Raw genomic sequence first — 21,430 nt, forward strand, 5'->3', positions numbered from 1 at the left:
CGGGCTGTTCTGGAATTCATTATGTAGTCTCAGCTCAGCCTCAACTCATGCAGATCCTCCTACATCTGTCTCCCAAATGCTGGGATTAAAGGTGTGCACCACCATGCCTGGCTTTTGTTTTGTTTTTAAGGTGAGTTCTCACTCTGTATTCCCCGGCTGGTCTCAGACTCATAATGATCCTCCTACCTCAGCATCCTACATGCTAAGATTAATATTTTTTGAGACAGGGTCTTGTGCTAACCCATGGCTCACTGATTTGGGTAGTCCAGCTAATCAACTTGCCCTGGGGCGGCGCCTGTCTCTGCCTCCCAAACTTGGGGATCACAGGTGTGCACCGCTGCTTCTGGAATTCTCATACAGGTGCTGGCGACCTGAACGCAGGTCCTCAAGCTTGTGTAGCAAACGCTTTATCAACAGAACTGTTTCCTCAGCCCCCTTGATTTTTCTCCTCAACATGCTCAAGTATAACTTAAGAATCAGAGAGGAAACAAACAAACAACAACAACAACAAAAACCAACCAGCCTAGGATAACGCAGACAAAGCAGAGCTTCCCCGTCACACACAGACCTAGCCGGAGATTCCAGTCAGTGAACTCCAGATGCATGGGCCACCTTGTGCATCTGGCTTCACGTGGGTCCTGGGGAATCCAACCTGGGTCCTTTGGCTTCACAGGGAAACACCTTAACCACTAAGCCATCTCTCCAGCCCCAGTTAGAAGTTTTTTTCATCACTCTGTGCTTTGTATTTTTCATCTGGAAACAGGGCTAACAATAATTTCTCACCACTGGGTTGTTGTGAAGATTAAATGAGCAAATAATAATGAGCCTAACACAGAGTCAAGTTCAAGCAATGGCAGCAATGCTGGTTATAACAGAGCTGTCCATTGGCTGGAGAGATGGCTTTACGGTTAAGGTATTTGCTGGCAAAGACAGAGGACCCAGGTTCAATTCCCCAGTACCTGTGTAAAGCCAGATGCACAATGTGTTGCATGCATCTGGAGTTTGTTTGCAGTGGCTAGAGGCCCTGGCATGTCCATTCTCTATCCGCCTCTTTCTCTCTCCCGCCCCCCCCCCCCCGCCAAATCAAGCAATCAATCAATAAAATACTAAATAATAGAGTTGTCCTTTTTCAATTCTGGTCAGTCCAAGCCTGCAATCATATGCTCAGACATAGGAATGATGGTTTCAGAGAAGTGAAGTCCACAGGCTAAAGGAAGAAACCAGATGGAGAGGCAGCCCAGAAGATGTCCCATGAGACATGATGGAGCTCAGAGAAGAAAAGCTGAGGAGGAGAAGTACGACTGTCATATGGCCCCTGAAGGACTGACTGTGGGAGGGGACACCTATTCCCTTCCATGCAGCCTCAGTGGCCCCTACCCACAGCTCTAAGATCACTCACTTAGGACACACAGCCTGGGGCCTCGTCCAGTGACTTCCTTGGGAGAAATGCCAGGTGAACCAACAAGGGTCATGATGACCCATCACCTTACCCTGTGTCATCGACAACAACCTCATCAGGAGAAGGTGAAAAATCATCCAACAGTCAGAATATGGTTCTGCAGGAAGTATCGAGTTTCCTGGTTACTGGAGGGATGCAAGTAGAGGCCGGATAGCTCTTAGCAGGGCAGCTAAACTTCCAGAAGTGAGAATCTATGAGTCCCCTCAACCCAATGCTACTGTCCCTCAAAACCGAGTCGGAACCTACTACGGGTTGATTATCAAGTGTAATCCACAGGCTCATGTGTTGGACTGTTTGGCCCTCAGCTGGTGGCATTATTCCAGGAGATGGTAGAAACCTATGAGGAGAAACTGGAGGAGGAAGGTCTGTGGGGGTCATATCTACAAGGCACCTTGCTCCTATTCCTATTCTTGCTCCCAGAATGTGAGTCGGTAGGTCAATCTGGCTGTCTGTACCTGTCGTTCTCTCTCTCTGCTTCCTGTCCACCACAAGGTGAGGAATCTCCCTAACCACACACTTCCACCTCCGTGATATCCACTGCAAGCAACTATCGGGGGAACCCTGTGAAACCATGTGCCAAAAGAAATCCTCCCTCCATGAAGGTGTTTCTGCCAGGTATTTGGTCCTAGTGACAATGATTAGTAATATAGAACCATCTTCTGGAGCTCTACCCGGATTCACTAGACCCAGGGCGGTGGCCTTCAACCCAGAGTGTCCTTCAGCCCCCGAGGGTGGGTCAGTGGAGAGGAAACAGCTATGGGTGGCCAAGTCTGGTGACACAGAGTGGGTTGGATTCACCCTGCTATACTATCAAGTGTAACGAGAATGCTCCCCCATGTCTTATTAGCTCACTCTGGGACAAGACCGGCTCAAAACTGCCCAAGCCTATTATTCATCAAAGGCCACCCGGACTACAAACCCAAGAAGACACAGAATGTGTCAGGGCCCTTCTCACTGCCCAGGGCTGTCCCAAGCCCTCAGTGAACACAGGACCCAAGACTCGGGCTTCATGCAGTCCATCTTCCACAGGCTGTCCTGTGTGTGAGGTTTGGCAGCAGCAGACCCAACCCAGAAAGGCTCACCCACGCCACGTAGGTATGGACAAGGAGAGGGGGCGTCCTCAAACATTTTCCCTAACAGGTTTTTTTTTTTTTGTTTCGGAGGTCAAGTCCACAGAAAGGCTGGTTGAACACAGTCTCATAACTCACACGACTTTCAGCTTTCTGTTCTTGTCTGGCCTCCTTCTCAGCCACAGAGGGGCGAGTGAAAGGAGGCTGCCATGGCCACTGGTGGGTCTAACACAGAACAAAGGATCTCTTGGGGACCCCAGACTGCTCTGGAGCCAGGACAGTCACCAATTCAAAACAAGCCACCCCCCCCCCCCCATGCGTTGCCTTGGCTGGCATACTTTCATACCCTAGCTCGACAGGCAGGCTCCACCCAAGCCTTCATATCAAAGGGCTGTACTGATTTCTTATTAGGCCAATTTACAGCCAGCATTCCCTTCTCTAAGGCTTCATGACCACCACAGTCTGCATGGGATTGAGGACGCACAGGCGGCTTTCTGGGATGGGTAAACAGTGGGGCTCAGACGCCTAGTAAGTCGGCTTGGTTATGCCACCTATTCAAGTCCTCACTCAAAAGCACTCTAAACTGCTCAAAGTAGGGAGAAAACTGGGCTACAATGCTAGTCAAATCCTCTGAAAAGCCAATGGGACCATGGCATTAACCAGCCATTTATGGACCAGAGAAAATGCTCATGGAAGGGGTCATCTGGGAATATTGGGAAAGATGGCTGGAGGAGGAGGATTTGTCTCCAACTGGGATCTGGGTAGAGAATTCTCCAAGCTTTGTCAGATACACCCCTCCTTTGGGGGACCATCCCCATCACAGGGAGGATCACAGCTCTATGGGCCACTGGGTCAGCCAGCCCCAGGAGCATCTTTCTGGTGCCATGGGGAATGACAACTGCCCATTCACAGAGACTCAGAAACACCCTGATGTGCCCCGGGCCGGAGGGGGTTCCAATCTCCTGCAGACACACAGCTTTCCCCGTGCCTGCAGCCTCAGGAATCAGTCCCAAGAAGCTGAGTCTCTGTCTACACCAGCAAAGCAAAGGCCATGCCTAGTGACATCTTGGAGGTGCACTCAAGTTCATTTCAATCTTCAAAGACCAAATCTACAGGCAGGTCATCAGAAAACAGCTACCCAGAAGGCCCCACGATTCTATACACTTACAACATCCTTCACAGCCCATGAGCTATCCTTCCATTCCCCTAGGACCATCTACCACCACAAATGCCATTATACATCAACTATAGCTCGCCCCCTTCTGATGCCCATGCTGTCCATGCAGCCCATTCTGAGCGACGCCCATCCAACACAAGAAGTAGTTTGCACACGCCACCAATCTTTTCCCATATCGAATCTAGTAGCTACTGACAACCCCCGCCCCCCAAAGACCCAAGACTCACCGCTGGAGCAGTCAGGGCCTCCCCAGCCGGGCTCACAGTGGCAGGTGTCTGGAGAAACACAGCGGCCGTGCACACACTCCTCCGTACAAAGGGCTAAGGACACAGAGAAGAGAGAGCAGACAGTGAGACCCAGTCACCTGGACAAAAAGCAGAAACCAACTTGTCATGAGGGATCCCGAGATGTTCGGGGTGCAGTTAAGCTACTTGCTCTGAAATAACAAAAGAGCGTTTCATCCCAGCCTCCTTTCCTAAAATGAAACCCAAGCCTGAGACATGGTGGCCTCGGTGGCATTGCAAGAATATCCCTTTCAGGGGCTGGAGAGATGGCTTAGTGGTTAAGCACTTGTCTGTGAAGCCTAAGGACCCAGGTTCGAGGCTCAATTCCCCAGGATCCACACTAGCCAGATGCACAAGGGGGCACACGTGTCTGGAGTTTGTTTGCAGTGGCTGGAGGCCCTGGCACGCCCAATCTCTGTTTCTCTCTCTATCTGCCTCTTTCTCTGTCTGTCACTCTCAAATAAATAAATTAATTAATTTAAAAAAAAAAGAATATCCCTTTAGGGTTGGAGAGATGGCTTAGCAGTTATGGCATTTGCCTGTAAAGTCAAAGGATCCCGGTTCAATTCTCCAGGACCCACGTAAGCCAAATGTACAAGGGGGCACACGTGTCTGGAGTTCGTTTGCAGCAGCTGGAGGCCCTAGCACGCCCATTCTCTCATGCATTCTCTCTCTCTCTCAAATAAATAAATAAAATATATTTTTTAAAAAAGAATATCCCGTCAAAGGTCAGGAGACATGGCTCAGTTGGTAGCGTGCTGGCCTAGCATGCAGGGAGCCCCGGGTTCAACCCCCAGCACCGTGTAAATCAGGTGTAGCGGTACGTGCCTGTAATCCCAGTACCGAAGAGGTAAGGGCAGGAGGATCAGGCAGCACAAGGTCAGGCTGCAGAGATGGCCCTGTGGTCCCGAGCACTTCCTACATGAGGCCCCGAGGAGGTCTGAGAGAGCACTTGAGTTTCATCCCCAGGACCTACATAAACAACAACTGGGCATAGCCACGCATGCCTGTAACCCCCCATCCCACAAGACTGCAGAGACCTGAGAATCACCAGAGCTCATGAGAAAAAAAAAAAAAGGTAAACTCCAGGTTGGGTTAGAGATTCTGGCTCCAGTAAGAATGGGCTGAAGAGCACTGGAACGTGACACCCAGTGTTCTGCTCCACCCACCGCAGGTGAGCGCACCCCACCACGGGGTGACCACCTGGGCACCACAAAGGCACATATATCATGCATCCACCATGCCACATCCACACACACCGTATTACACACGTAAGAAAAAAAGCTTAAGTTCATCCTTAGCTACACAGCAAGTTCAAAGTCAGCCTGGGATACATGAGGCTCTGTCTCAAGAAAAAAAAAGTGTGGGCGGGGGGTGGGGTGCTAGAGAGATGGCTCAGTGGCTAAGGCACATACCTGCAAAACCTAAAGACCTGAGTTCAATTCCCAGGTACCCATGTAAAGCCAGATGCACAAACTAGTGCATGCATTTGGAGTTTGTTTGCAGTGGCTAGATGCCCTGGTGTGCCCATTCTGTCCTCCTGCTCTGTCTCTGTTCTCTCTCTGTGCTTGCAAATAAATATTTTTTTTAAAAAAAAAGAAAAGAAACCCAGGCGTGGTGATACATGACTTTAATCCCAGTACTTGGGAGGCAGAGGTAGGAGGATTGCCATGAGTTCAAGGCCACACTGAGTCTACATACTGAATTCCAGGTCAGCCTGAGCTAGAGTGAGACTCTACCCTCGGAAAACCAAAATTAAATAAATAAATAAAAAAAAAGAAAAAAGAAAAGAAAGCCAGGCATGATGGTGCACGCCTTTAATCCCAGCACTCGGGAGGCAGAGGTAGGAGGATCTCCGCTGTGAGTTCGAGCCCACCCTGAGACTACATAGTAAATTCCAGGTCAGCCTGGGCCAGAGTGAGACCCTGTGTTGAAAAAAAAGGAAAAAGAAAAGAAAATGTCCTTCAGACTGGCTGTGTTTGGTGGGGCACACCCACAACCCTAGTACTTGGGAGGACTGGTGAGTTTGAGGGCAGCCACAGCTACAAAGAGAAACCCTGTCTCGCTGAATAAATAAAAACAGGGCCTGGCAAAAGGCTGAGTAAAGAGTGTTTGCTGCATAAGCACAATGGCCTGAAACTATCAGAGTTCAATTCCCCAGCACCCACATAAGCCAAGTCCTGCAGGGGGCAGAGATGAGAGAATTGCTGGGGTTTGCTGAGCACAAGAAAACCCGAAGTAATGACCAGCAGCTCTAGGTGGAATGAGACCCCATCTCAAGGAAACGGGTGGGTGGGTGTCGAAGAGGACACCAGCGTTCTCCTCTGGGCTCCACACGCTCCAACCAAGCGTGTGCACACTTGCACACGCATACCTCACACACTACACCCACTCTACACACAAATGTGTAGATAAACAAAACTGAATTCCTAATCCCAGCACTAGGGAGGCAGAGGTAGGAGGATCACTGTGAGTTCGAGGCCACCCTGCGACTACATCGTGAATTCCAGGTCAGCCTAAGCTAGCGCAAGACCCTACCTCTAATAAACAAAACAAAACCAAGCAGAATTCCTCCAGTGTTTACCCTGTGGCGCCGCCACAAGCCACAGCCACTGGATCACACTCCCGAGCTCTTGCCCCAGCTATACAGCACACTTCCTGCCCCTTCCATCTTTGACTCACCCCAGTTTCTTCCTGCTCACACCCCTCAACCCCTCACATATCAAGCTGCCTGAAGAGAACAGGAGCCTGGCCCCCTCCTTTCTGCCCTCCCCTTCCCCAAGCATCCCTATTTTGGGGGCTCTCAAATGTCAGCAAATCTACAAAGTGTACAAATGCCGAGGAAAAAAAGCAACCGCTAATTATAAGAAAGTAATTAAGAGAGACATCCACGATGATGATAATTGTAATTAGAAAGCGCCTCGTAATTCCTTATCACGCAGTCAAATGTTACAGCCCCTGAGCCGAAGCGAGCTGAGTTTTCCGTCCACTGCCAGGAAACCTTATTGACAGCGGTGTGAGGAAGGGAGATTACTGCCCTGTCCTTTTGATAGAATCCACCCTCTCCCAAGGTTATCGTTGCTCCGGAGAGATCTGGCCCACCACCTCCTCCGCACCAGGGAAGGATTCTCGCCAGCCCCCACTGACTTTGCAAGCTCACCGAACCAGCTGCCTCCATCCACCCTGTCAACTTCCCAGGTGGGCTCCCACCCAGAAAGCAATAGAGAGCTTCTCTCTGCCTGTTCTGGCCCAAGCTAGGCAGCAGTTGGGCCCCTATGGTGACTGTGAAGAGGCCACCACTGACCCGTCTGTCTGGCCTGGATGCTCACATTGGAGGGGCCATTGCTAGATGTGACAGTGGACTCTGCCATAGTTGGTATGGGGTCTTCTAGACACTAAACCCTATGGCTGCTGCCTTAGCTCTGCCTAGGACCTCAGGCAGGAAAGAAATCCCCCCCCCCCCGCCAAAAAAAATTAAGAGCCACTTCAAATGGCCTTCAGGGCATGTCTTTATGAAACGGAGAGCTCTCACGTCTCACAAAGGTCCTCCGTTTGTACCCTCAGCGCTGGAGCCTCGAGGACAGCTCACCTGGCACTAGAAAGCCCTTAGCTAGTCACAGCTGCTGCTCTGGACTTTGAAACCAGTTCAAATGGGTCCATGTCCCCAGTACACGCTGGACACCAGGTGCCCATCCCCTGGTCCCGCCAGCTCCCAACCCTGCCCTTAGCTGCTCTGTCCCCCACCTCCAACGAGCTGAAGGCCTGCAAGCTGCCCACGGTTTGTGCAGCTCAGCTCAGCAAGAACAGCCCCAGACGCCTGCTTTCTGAGGTCAGAGAGCCAGACCTTGACCCCGGGCTCTCGGCCAAGGGAGCAGAAGCAGGCAGTGGAACCTGAACCTGAAGAGCGTCAGGGCGGAAAGAGACTTCAGAGGACACCATGTTCCGCCCCTTCATTTTATGCACGGGGAAACTGAGGCCCGAGGATTTGTGACCAGCACCGGATGGCTTAAGTACAGGATTCCTTCCTGACAGGAAGGAAGAAACCGGGAGGAGGTTCCTGGAGACAGAGACTCCCCACCCCCCAGAGGCAGAGGGATGTGAGAGCCCACGCAGCAACGAGGCCTTCAGTGTCTCACTCAGCCTGACATCACTTCCTTCCTGGCCAATGGGGTCAGGGGCTGAAGGAGTGACTCCAGGGAGCTCCGGGACGCTGTGGCTAGTCCCGAGAGGGTCAACAAAGGTGGGAGATCGAGGCCAGGGGAGCTGTTTTCCCACACTGCAGGTGGAGCGGCAAAGGTTGCTTAGAGACCGGCTGCAGGGAGGAAGAAGGGGCCACCCAGCATTCGGCTTGCCTCTCTCTCTGTAACCCAGAGACTTGTGACTGTGGCCCGATTAGAACGGCCTAGGAGTGCCCTGAGCAAACTGCATAGCGCACCTACTCACCTGCATTCTCCCAGAGTCCCCGAGAGCCAGGGGCCAGTGAGACCAGCACCTCCCACCGGACTACACACTGGCCTCCAGTGACTGCAATGTTCGGGACAGCTATCCACAAACGCCACGACTGCCTCCGGAGATGTGGCCACGGTGTCCCTGTGGTCCTTCCAAAACTTGTGCACCTTCCCCTCCTCCTGTGCTATCTGCTTGTTATAAAACCTCAGGTATTGTTTAGAGAGTGTTGTTTGAAGCCTGCGATGTTGATAGCAAACACCCAGGCTGGGATCGTCTGATACAGCATTTAGGACACTGGGTTTGAACACGTGGGGGGCGGGGGGAGGGCTGCGGAGGGGAAGTCACTCGTGGATCAATAAAGGTGAGATGCCCACGACTGTCTCTGGAGCTGGGAAAGCCCACTCCCACATCCGACACCAGGCAGCCCCTTCGTAGGAGACCGGGGTTTACACATCAGCTACCCCAGATGCCACACGGCTTATCCCGGAAAGCGCTGGCTTAGGGCTCTGCTGCCTCAGCCTCCCCATCAGGCTCCTCTAAGTCCACACAGGACTTTGGTCAAGACTTCTTTCCATACCGCACGCCCATCTGTTAACCACGGCAGGGGCCCCGAGTGACGCAGGCTCTGTATGACCAGCCATGAGACTGGGGAGGTCACTCCATCCCCGGTTCTGAGAAATCTGAGCTGCGACCCTTTCGGCCTCCGCTCCCCCACTCTCCTGTATCATCCCGCTTCCAGCATCTTCGAACCTGCAGGCATGCTGGAAACAGTCTGGCAAGGAGCAGGCGGCAGTGGTTGGTAGCCCACAGGGTGTCCTGGCCCAGAAGTCTGGCCGGACCTGTTGGGTGTTCCTCAGTGGCTCAGCCAACCTCATCGGTGGGTCAGCCCCGCTCTGTTCAGTGGGGGAAGGGGCATGAGGTGGATCTGACAGGCTACGGGGAATGAGCGAATTAATAAAGTATCTAGGACAGAGCCTGGGCTACATCAAGTCCCTTAGGAGCCTTGCCATTCGATCAGCCATGTCCTGAACCCCAGTCCTGTGACGTGCAGGCCTCTCTGATCCCCCCACACATACATGGTTACCCACACTGTCGTGCTTCACGGGGTCCTTCACACTCAGACCTCTCGTGGGACAGGAAGTCATAACCAAAGTTGAAATCCTAGACCTGCCAATTACTATTAGTCCTACAGGACTGTGAGAGAGAGAGAGAGAGAGGAAAAAAAAAAAAGTCACCACCCTCCGTGCCTCGGGGGTACACCAGTGACTACCTTGTGGTTGTTGCAAAGATGAAGGGAAACGCTGTGCAAAGCACTTACACGAGTGTGCAGTTGAGCACTAAGCCAGAGCTGTTACAATTGTTTCACGCATGCACACACATACACACTTGTACGCGTCGTCATTTCACACAGGTGCACACGCTGTGAGGCCTGGGCTCCATGTCAAAGACAGCTGACAGGGCTGGAGAGATGGCTTAGTGGTTAAGCGCTTGCCTGTGAAGCCTAAGGACCCCGGTTCGAGGCTCGGTTCCCCAGGTCCCACGTTAGCCAGATGCACAAGGGGGCGCACGCGTCTGGAGTTTGTTTGCAGAGGCTGGAAGCCCTGGCGCGCCCATTCTCTCTCTCCCCCTCTATCTGTCTTTCTCTCTGTGTCTGTCGCTCTCAAATAATAAATAAATAAAAAATGGACAAAAAAAAAAAAAGACAGCTGCCCCCTCTTCATGCGCACTATTTTCTAAGTACCTACTATGTGCTGGGCCTGGGGTTTCCACACACACTTCTTCAACTCATGCAAAGGCCATCATCCCAGCATGCCTTGAGGAGACTGTGTGGGAGAACCACCCCCCACCACCACGAGCTCTCTAGCCCTGGAGGACACAGGAAACTTCCTGCCCAGTTTTGGTAAGTCCTGTGTTACCTGGTACACAGTAGGCACTCAATGTCTGTGGGTTTCACATACTTCTGCCTGGTTGAGCAGAGCTCACTCTTGTGTGTGTGTGTGTGTGTGTGTGTGTGTGTGTGTGTGTGTGTGTGTGTGTGTGTGTGTTGCCAGTTTCCCCTTAGCTTAGCCTCAGAGCTCAGTCACAGAGAAGTCATCCAGTCTCAGTCAGGCGTGGTGGTGCACACCTTTAATCCCAGCACTCGGGAGGCAGAGGTAGGAGGATCGCCATGAGTTCGAAGCCACCCTGAGATGACATATTGAATTCTAGGTCAGCCTGGGCTAGAGTGAAACCCTACCTCAAAAACCCACAAAGTAAAACAAACAACAACCAAGCAGAAGTCACCCAGCCTCTGAGCTGTCTCTTGGCTTGTCATGGTCTGGCCCACGGGCCAGGCTGCTGGGCTGAAAAGCGGGGTAGAAGAGACTGCATCCCCACCACCACATAACTGTGTCAGTGACACCAAGCTAACTGACCTCCTCCTTTGCCCACGGCTTCCCTTATAAAGCAGAACTATGCCCTGTGAGGTCTGAAGTCCCATTCCACAGAGAATCACACGAGTGGTCCTCTTGCCCAAATCCTCAAGGACATGCCTGGAGGGCTGTGCCCCTTGAGAGAGCCTTCTTCTGGTCCTCCAACTCTATCTTCTTCCCACAGCCTAGTAAAGTTGCCCTCTTGACATCATGAGGACCATTGTTCGTCTGGAAATGACTCTGACCGGCCAGCTGCTTGTTTCTGGAAGTAAAGTTTTATTGGCACATTGGCACGTGCATTCATTCCCAGGTGCCCATGGCTGCGTTGGCACTACAAGGACAGTCCTCCAGAGAAAGATGCTGAGAGCAGCTCAGGTGCTGGGGGGTGAGGGGAGCGGGGAGAGAGGTCCCGATCTCCAGGGCTCCTGCATTGGAGGACACTGGACTATGGGACAATTCCAGTGCTCCGCTCCCTCTCCATTCTATCTTGGGCTCATTCTCTGCCCCTGCCCCCCCCCCCCCCGCCTCTCCCACCCACCCGCAGGATGACCAGATAGTAAAACAAGACCAAAAGGTGTTTAGGAAACCCTAAAAAAATAAATAAAATACAAGGCCCACCCCAGGGAACTGAGGGCACCCAACTGGGCAGCATGGCATCCTGCAGCCATTATGCTGAGTGGGCACTTTATTTCAGTCTCCTGCTAAGGACTGCAGGCAAGGCACACAGACGAATCAATGAAGCCTCACGCCGCAATCGATGGCACCAAGTTCCCGCGGTGAGTGGAAAAGACAAAGAGGCAGTCCTTCCACTCCACAGGGCGCCTGTCCGCCAATCCGGGGTCACCCCTGGCCAGTTCCCCCCCACCCCCACACAGGCAGGGAAGGCTTTGAGAAGCCCAGGTAATGTGTGCACATTCACACAGCCAGCGGGTGGCGAGAGACTGTGCTAGGTCCCTGTGTCCCCTCATCTTGTTTCTCTTAGTACCTCTCCTCCCCAGCAGTCTTTTTAGACATTTTGTTAAATCTTAATTACCCGCCCCCTCTCGTGACACTCACCCGCATCTCCATCACCATGCATCTATGTCAATGACCTCAGGATACTCAACTGTAAAATCCAAATCGCACTATGCCTTTTGTAGACTCAGACTAAGAGCCAGTGTTCCTTAAGGACACCTGTGTCCCATCTCCCTATCCCCTCTAGACCTACCTTTTATCTGCCTGGGGCTGACTTCCATAGATGACATTTCAGGCATTCTCTACCTGCTGGCTTCTGGGTGGGCTCAATAAAGAGCAAGCAAGAGACCGGAGAAGGGGCAGGAGGCGGGGTGGGCACGGGCCATGGGGGTCCTTCTCTAGCCAGTGTCTAGAGGCTGTCCTCTGGCCTGGGGATGGTCGTGGTTCTCAGGCGCTACTCATAAATGCTGCTCCATTTTTTCTAAATATTGTCTATTTGCAAGGAGATATATATAGAGAGAGAACACGGGTGTGTCAGAACCTCCTACCACTGCAAATGAATTCCAGATGCATGTGCCACTTTGTGCATCTGGCTTTATGTGGGCACTAGGGAATTGAACTCAGGTTGTTAGGATTTGTAGGCAGGCAAGTGCCTTACCTGCTTAGCCATCTCCCCAGCTCCCATTTCTTAAAAAAAAAATATTTGTCTTATTTATTTGAGAGACAGAGAGGAAGGGAGGGAGGGGAGAGAGCGAGAGAAAGAAAAAAGAGAGAGAGAGAGAGAGAGAGAGAGTATAGGCATGACATGCCAGGGCCTCCTGCTACTACAAATGAGTTCTACATGCATGTGCCACTTTATACATCTGGCTTTACTGGCCGTCAGGCTTTGCAAGCAAATGCCTTTGGCCACTGAGCATCCCTCCAGCCTGTTGCACCATTGCTTATTGACTTTCTCTAACCTTCTCACCATCACTTTATCATTTTAAAAATGTTTTATTTTTATCTATTATTATTATTAGAGAGAGAGAGAGAATGGTCATACCAGGGTCCTCTAGCCACTGCAAACAAACTCCAGATGAGTGTGCCACTATGTGCATCTGGCTTATGAGAGTACTGGGGAATCAAAACGGTCCTTAGGCTTCACAGGCAAGCGCTTTAACCGCTAAGCCGTCTCTCCAGCCCTGTTTCACCACTGCTTATTGCTTTCTGCTACCCTTCCTTCCCACACCTCTAAGAACCATCACTTCATCCTTACACTCTCCTTAGCCATCCTCTCCCCCATGCCCTTGGCCTCTTGCTGAGGTCTGAGTCCACACAAGGGGGATGCTGAGTGGGCATTCTAATCCAATGCCACCTCCCCACCACCACCAGCACCACAAGTGGAGAAAAGCAAGTTCTAGCGCCGGGTCTGTCGCTGACGCTGACCTGCTGTGAGGACCCAGCCAAGACCCATCCTCCCCTGCCTCAACTTCCCCATTTGAAATGAGGGGGTTGCTAACATGAGCCACCGTTCTCTTCAGCCGTGGTGGCTGGCTGACAGGAGTCCACTCTACAAACGCAGCTTGGTGTGGGGACGAATGGGTTGTGAGCTACAGATGGATGCCAACGTGGCCGTCCTCAGGCAGAAGGGACTTGTAGGAACATCTAGGACCCAAGACGGGAAGGTGGTACCCAGCAAAGATATGAGACCCACTGCCCAGAGGGCACTGGCCCCGACCCACACTGCTCATTGGGAACCCACGGAAATCAATTCTTCATTCTATCAGCATTCCGCCCAAGACGACATGCGGGTCCCCGAGGAGCTGCTCACGGTCACGTATCTTGCTTGCCGCCTTGCACGTGGTCTCACTAGTTAACAGAGCCATAAAAATTCTTCGCGCGGAAAGGTCATGGTAAGTAAAGAAAACTTCCGAGCTCCCTGGCCACCCAGCCCCTTTGTGAGTGAGGACTAGATAAGGCCTTGGGGGAGGGGGGCAGACATGGGGCAGCCTCCAAACTCTGTAACATATGGCTCCCCAGAGCTCCTTCTGACCCCGCTTCCCCCGCTGTGCCCCAAGGCACACCGATAGGCCACCATTAGCATTCTTGGCAGGAGCCTCGGACCAGGATGACATTGGATTCCGCTTGGAAATATAATGACCTCCATCCAAGTGGGCCCAAGTGCCAATTCTGAGGCGACAGGCTTAGCATGAGTGATTCTGCCATAGCCAAGGTCGCATGGCTCATGGGGTGTGTTTGTGTTTGCGTGTCTGTGTAAGAAAACTTGATTCCCCAAGGGGAGGGGGTTGTCTATAATAATCTCTTATATATATATGTATGTATGTATCTATGTATGTGTGTGTATGTATGTATAGATATATGTATATGTATGTGTGTATATATATATATATATATGTATGTGTGTGTATGTATGTATGTATGTGTGTGTGTGTATATATATATATACACACACACACACACACACACATATCACTGTCCTTCATAATAACCAGCACCCTTCCACAGCCAGGAAGACCGAAATCAGCGGGCTTTCCTTTCAACACATCCCCACATTGCTTTTAATCCCCACGGCCACGTCTAAGCAAGACACAGTCAAGTTCAGGAAGTCAGCGCCTTCCTTACAGGCTGATACTCTGGAGGGATATTAAGGGCTCAATACTCTCCAGGTCTGGCATCTGCAGACACCACCCCCCAACCCTAGTCTACACCCGAGTGAGCTCTAAACCCCTCCTCTTTTAGCATGCTGCCCTGGTTGACTGCTACGCTGGAAGGTAGCCTTATTTATTACCCCTCCGCCCCCCCGCCACCGGCCATTCATTAGCTGCATGTTCTCTGGTCCTCAGTCTCCTCACCTATAAAATGGGTCTTGGTTATTACAAGCAGCAAGTAAATAAAAGTACCTAGGGCCAGAGGTAGTTATAATGGTCGTCTTTTATCTGCTATTATTGAGAGTCCTCTCCTTGGGACTGGACAGAGAACCTGGGACATCCTGAGCTCTTTCTTTCTTTGAGAGAGGGGGGCGAGGGAGAGAGAGAAAGTATGGGCATAACAGGGCCTCCTGCTACTGTAAACAAACTCCAGACACATGCGCCACTCTGTGCATCTGGCTTTACATGGGTGCTGGAGAGGCAAACCCAGGCTGTCAGGCTTTGCAAGCGAGCGCCTTTAACCACCAAGCCAGCTGTCCAGCCTTTCACCCCAGTCTTTGGTTCCTTTGCAGCACAGAGAATGGTAGGAAAGCCTGAGCTGGGCATGGGGAGGGGGAAGAGAGGGATGGGAGAAAGAACCACAGTCCAGCTTAGCTCGCCAGGGGCGCGTCAACGTGCAAGCCCCCTTCCTCTTCTGGCTCTCAGAGAAGATAACAAAAGAAGGCCATAACCCAGCTGTGTGTTACCCCTTTCCATGGAGACCCAAGAGACCCATTCATCTTCAGGGGACCTGCACTGAGGCTTCCGTACTCCCATCCCCCTCCTATTTAGTGTGCGAATACCCACGCACACTGGGTGAGCAGTCGCTGAGCATGCGCCTGAGCTGGGCTGGCCTGAGGGATCAGGGAGAAGGGGGGGGGCCAGATCTTGCCCTCCCTCCCTGCCTGCTCTTGATCCCACCCACAAGGAGCCTGGGAGCTACGGAGTGAGCCCAGGAATGAGGACCCCCAAGCAAGCCAGGACAGGAAGGACTTCATAGACAGACTTGGGAGTCAGTCTGGGATCGCGTTTAGGTTCTGCCACTTTCCTGTTGTGTGGCCTCGGCAGGTTATTTGAGCCTTTGTATTTTCACCCGCAAAGGAGGATGGAGGGGATCCATGCCTTCTACGTTTGTTCTGAACCATCAACACAAGCAGACACTGCTCAGAGCAACACCTGGTCCAAAACCTAGCTTCTCTTCTCCATCATCTAGTGTGTCCGCTGAGCAGACCCACACTCCTAAAGCATCTAGACTCTGTGTGCTAACATGCTAAATGTGCCATCATCTAAGGAGAGACAGTGCCCGCCTTCTCAGTACCAACACCCTGGCAGTGGGAAAGGGAGACAGTGCCGAATGAGCCAGCGAGCCAGGTACCCAGACGCTTCCCAGCCAGTTCCGAGGTCAGAGTGGCCCCGAGATGGAGTAAGAAACTCTCCCATCTGCTAGGGGATCGTGGAAGACTGGAGGGAGGGCTGATGTTGGCCCTGATGTTCAATCACAACACATTTCCTGAGGATCTATCATGAACCAGGTACAGCCTCTGCCTTCTGCCACCCCACAGACTGCTGGACCAGAGAGATAAAGATGACCTTGAACTTCTAATCCTCCTGCCTCCACCCACCCACCCCCCCGGCAAGTGCTGGGGTCACAGGAGCACACCATCACAGCCAGTTTATGCAGGGCCTGGTGCACGCTGAGCCAACACTGCCGTCTAAGCTACGCCCAGCCCCTGTAGATCCGTTTACTTCTTTCCTCTGCTCTTCTCTTCTCTAGACTCTCCCTGCTATCCTTTTCTTAGTGGCAATGGAACCTTTTCCCATTGGGAATGAAGCCCTAGACTCCCCACACAGGGCCGCGGGACTGCCCAGAGCTCCTCCTGCTGCCCAGCTCCCTACCACTCGCTCGTGCTCAGCCTTCACGTTCACTTGACTACCCGCCTTCTCCAGTAAATCCACCCCGACGGCTACGCAGCCTGCCCCTCCCACCTGCAGCTGGGGCACGTCCCTCTCTGCCCACCAGCACCTGGTTGGTCCCAGAGTCCACAGCCCTGGCCTCTCTATTCTCCTTGTCCATCTCCCCTCAACCCCACGAAGGCAAGGGATGGGCCTCCATTCAGTACCAGAGCGTTCCAACCCCTAACACAGTGCCCGACGCCCAACAGGCCCACAGTAAACACGTGCTGGATGAGTAAGTACGGATCCGTGAAGGGCCACTTCCCTCCAGGGCCGTGCCAGTTCATGCTGGAGGTGACAATGTCACCACTAAAAGACCTGAGCGGACAGCTGGGGAGATGACGGCTCAGTGGTAAAGTGCTTGCCTTGCAAACAGAAGGACCCGAGTTAGATCCCCAGGACCCACACAAACACGGGGCTTGGTGGCGTGTGCCTGTGAATTCAGTACCAGAGGTCTGGAGACAGGTGGATCCTTGCAGTTCCATGACCAACCAGTCTAGCCAAATCTGGGAGCTCCAGGCCAGTGAAAGACCCTGTCTCAAAAAAGGGGGATGGGCTGGAGAGATGGCTTAGTGGTTAAGCACTTGCCTGTGAAGCCTAAGGACCCCGGTTCGAGGCTTGATTCCCCAGGACCCATGTTAGCCAGATGCACAAGGGGGCACATGCATCTGGAGTTTGTTTGCAGAGGCTGGAGGCCCTGGTGCGCCCATTCTCTCTCTCTCTCTCTCTCTCTCTCTCTCTCTCTCTCTCTCTCTCTCTGCCTCTTTCTCTGTCTGTCGCTCTCAAATAAATAAATAAAAATAAACCAAAAAATCTTTTTATAAAGGCAGGGGACTGGGGAGATGTTTTAGTAGTTAAAGATAATTGCTTGCAAACCTGCCAGTCCAAGTTCGATTTCCCAGCACCCATGTGAGGCTGGATGCCAAGTGGCATGCATCTGTGATCCCAATGCACCTACAGAAATGGGAGGCAGAACCAGGAGAACCTGGGAGCTCAGGGGCTAGCCAGACTGGAAGACCCTTAACTGCAAAAGAAGGTGGAAGGAACTGGGCACGGCGGTGCATGTCTCTAGTCCTGACACTCCAGAGGCCAGCCTGGAACTACAGACTGAGTTCCAGGACAGCCCAGGTCAGAGTGAGACCCTACCTTGGGGAAAAAAAAAAATGGGAGGACAGGACAACTACCCTGAGGCTGACACACACATATGGTGGTAGTAATAATCATGAAGAGGTGGACAGTATATCTAAGGATGTGGTATGAAGTTGTCCACATACATATGACACACATGCATGCATATGTGCGTGCACACACACACAGACCTGAACTATGTTAAGCCTCAACCCCTTTCCCACTGCTCTTTAGAAAAGTGCCTATGGGGGCTGGAGAGATGGCTTAGCGGTTAAGACGCTTGCCTTCAAGTCAAAGGACCTCGGTTCAATTCTCCAGGACCCACATAAGCCAGATGCACAAGGGGGCGCATGCATCTGGAGTTTGTTTGCAGTGGCTGGAGGCCCTGGCGTGCCCATTCTCATTCTCTCTAAATAAAAATAAAATATTTTTTAAAAAGAAAGTTAAAAACAAAAGAAAAGTGCCTATGGGGCTAGAGAGATGGCCAGGTGGTTAAGGCACTTGCCAGCAAAGCCAAATGATCCAGGTTTGATTACCCAGTACCCACGTAAAGCCAGGTGCACAAGGTGCAAGTATCTGGAGTTCATTTGCAGTGGCAGAGGTCCTGGCGTTCCCATTCTTTCTCTTCCTGTCTATCTGCCTCTTTCTCTCTCCCCCTCCCTCAAATAAATAAAAATTAAAAAAAAAAAAAAAAAAAAGGAAAAGTGTCTGTGACAGACAACAGCTGTTCCAGTCAAGCCCGGGGCAGAAGACTGAAACCTTCCATCCAGCGTGGAGGCCTGCGGGGCCTTCTATCACCAAACGCCAATGTCATATGACAAGCCCCCCATCCTGTATCTCTACCAATCACCCTTAGATACTAGCTTGACTTGTCTCAACATGGCTTAAGTGCTAATAACTGTTTACCAATTAAAATGCCACCTCATTAGAACATTGCTATCGGACTCCCACACACAGCGAGCCTTCCAGCTGTGGGGCTTGATAAAAGCCCCAGGCGAGACAGACCGTTCCCTCCATCAGTGGGACAGACCCCAGGCCTGCTCCCGGCACCCCGGCCTTTTCTGCTTTGCAGAGGCTTTCCCAGCTGAGCCTCTCCAACCCTCCATCCTGTGTTCCTGTGAGGACCCACAGCCTTCAGCTTGTTAATGATGTTGGAACATACGGCCTGAGTCAGCAGCCCCAGCACACGACCCAAGAAAACCTTTTTCTTTCCCTAGCTCTTTTTTCCCCCCCATTTGACAGATGCCAGACTTTTTCCAGAAAGACACATTCTAACTGATTGATTTTTTTTTTTCTTTAGGAAATTGATCTTCACCACCTATGAGGAAAGCAAAACAACAGGCTTGTCAAGTTTGTTTGTTTTTTTTTTTAAAGGTGTGGATTTAAAACCTCATCCCCTGCCTCTGCTTTCTGACTTGCCTCCCCAAAAGAAGCAGTCTCTTGTGACATGTATGGCCAGGTCCCCAAGGAGACGGTGCTGGAGGACAGACAGATGGACAGGTGCCTAGCAACCAGGCAGGCTCTAAGCATGTGGGGTTCAGTCAGACAGACCTGGCTTGGAGTCCCAACACTTCTACCTGGCAACGGTGTGGCTCTGAGCCAATTAAAATGGTCTAGCCTCGAGAAGCTTCATGGGCCCCACCTGTAAAACGGGACTAATGTGTTACCAACCCCGAGGGTTGTGAGGACTGGATAAGATCTATGAGGGGCTTGGCAGAGTTGGCTCCCAGCAGGGGCCCAGAAAACCCAACACTTTAAGAGAGGGACTCGTGTAGCCCAGGCTGGCCTCCAACTTGCTGTGGATGATCTTGAACACATGTTCCTCCCTGTCTTTGTCTCCCAAGTGCCTGGTTTACAGGGTGCTGGGGGTGCAATCAGGGCTTTGTGCCTGCTAGGCAAGCCTTCAAGCAACTGAGCTACAGCCCCAGCCCTCGAAATCCCAACTCAAACATCACCACTGGTTTCGGAGAAGGCAATATGGACTTGACCCTCCAACATGCCGAGTTCAGGGAATTAGAGTTGGCACTCAAAATAACAGTGTCTTGGCAGAAAGGACCAAGTAATAAAAATGTCCTCACTTCTGCCATCTTACATTTACAGCTCCTTGCCACATCCCATGCAAAACCTCTAATAAGTAGGTTTCTCAAAATATTTATTCGAGATGGGGATTAAGAGAGACTGAGGGTATGGGCACACCAGGGCTGCTGCAAACTCCAGATGCATGCACCGCTTTGTGCTTCTGGCTTTTTTTTTTTTTTTTTAATTTGAGAGCGACAGACACAGAGAGAAAGACAGATAGAGGGAGAGAGAGAGAGAATGGGCGCGCCAGGGCTTCCAGCCTCTGCAAACGAACTCCAGACGTGTGCGCCCCCTTGTGCATCTGGCTAACGCGGGACCTGGGGAACCGAGCCTCAAACCGGGGTCCTTAGTCTTCACAGGCAAGCGCTTAACCGCTAAGCCATCTCTCCAGCCCTGTGCTTCTGGCTTTATGTGGGCACTAGGGAATCGAACTCAGCTCATCAGGCTTTGCCTTTAACTTCTGAGCCATCTGTCCAGTAGCTACTGAGTAGCTTCTGTCAGCAACAAGCAATCACTCTGTTCTGGTTCTCACTCCGTATCTTCAAGTAAGGAATAAAGTCTACAACCCTGGCCCTTTATATCTGGTCTTCCCTACTGCCTCCTCCTCACCCGACTGACATCTGCAGGAAGCCATCCATGAGTACCCTCACTAGGTCCGGTGCCCCTGAAATGCTCCCTAGCACCGCCCGACCCTAACCTAGCACAGGCCACGTGACAGGGTTTGGCTCTTGACTGTCTACACTGGCTCAGAAGCCTCTGGAAGAAAGTTGCTATTTTCTTCTCCCATCGTACCTTCAGGTCCAGCACTGCATGAGAGCAAAGCGGCTTCATAAACAGCTGTTGGGCGTACGATCGAATGAATCAATGCCATCACTTCCACTTTGGACAGCTCTGTTTACTAGAAAGTTCTTTGCTTCAGTGAGCTGAAACCTGCCTTCTCGGAGCTTGCTGATGGGGCTGCTGAGTTTGTTCTTTCCTGCCTTGGGCCCCAGCTCCTTCTTTTTTATTTTTGTTTATTTTTATTTTTATTTTTTTGAGAAAGAGAGAGAATAGGCATGCCAGGGCCTCCAGCCACTGCAAACAAACTCTAGATGCATGTGCCACCTTGTGCATCGGGTTAATGTGGGTCCTGGGGAAACGAACCTGGGTCCTTTGGCTTTGCAGGCAAACACCTTAACCGCTAAGCTATCCCTCCAGCTCAAGATTTTATTTTTATTGATAAGAACAAGAGAAAATGGACACACCATGGCCTCTAGCCACTGCAAACCAACTCCAGATGCAAGTGCCCCCTGTGCATTGAGCCTCTAACTAGGGTCCTTAGGCTTCACAGGCAGTAGCTTAACTGCTAAGCCATCTCTCCAGCCCCTCGCCAGTTCCTTATTATTCCACCAGATGAACCTTCTAGTGGCTTCTAACCCAGACCTGAAGAGGGCCCTAGACAGACTTCAGGGACCACAGCTGCCCTGCACAGCGTGGCTGGCACGTATGGAGCCCGCTGTGGAGAATCATGCCCTCGCAGTGCCAGCCTCTGTCCTGGGTCTGTCCCTTGGCTGCTGCCCCGATGGCCTGATGCAATGAGGGTCACCCTGGGGCTTATGAGTTCTGTCACTGTTGCATCCCCAGAGACAAGCAGCCTGTGACTCCACTGGTTTAAATTCTCTTATCTAGCCAGGCATGGCCAGCACACACCTTTAATCCCAGCACTCTGGAGGCAGAGTGTAGGAGGATTGCTGGGAGTTCGAGGCCAGCCTGGGACTCTAGAATGAGTCTCAGGTCAGC

At 51.8% G+C, this 21,430-nt stretch overlaps 1 protein-coding gene across 7 annotated transcripts in view; it reads right to left on the reverse strand.

Annotated features, from left to right (window-relative positions):
* Positions 1-21,430, reverse strand: part of Megf11 (multiple EGF like domains 11) — a 413,620-nt gene that overhangs the window by 210,451 nt on the left and 181,739 nt on the right. For all 7 annotated transcript variants that reach the window (XM_045160746.1, XM_045160744.1, XM_045160745.1 and 4 more), the window contains one exon: positions 3,934-4,026. In XM_045160746.1, coding sequence (XP_045016681.1) covers positions 3,934-4,026 — 93 coding nt within the window. The remainder of the gene's footprint in view (positions 1-3,933; positions 4,027-21,430) is intronic.

This window comes from Jaculus jaculus, chromosome 10, assembly GCF_020740685.1.
Source record: "Jaculus jaculus isolate mJacJac1 chromosome 10, mJacJac1.mat.Y.cur, whole genome shotgun sequence".
NCBI classification, from domain to species: domain Eukaryota; kingdom Metazoa; phylum Chordata; class Mammalia; order Rodentia; family Dipodidae; genus Jaculus; species Jaculus jaculus.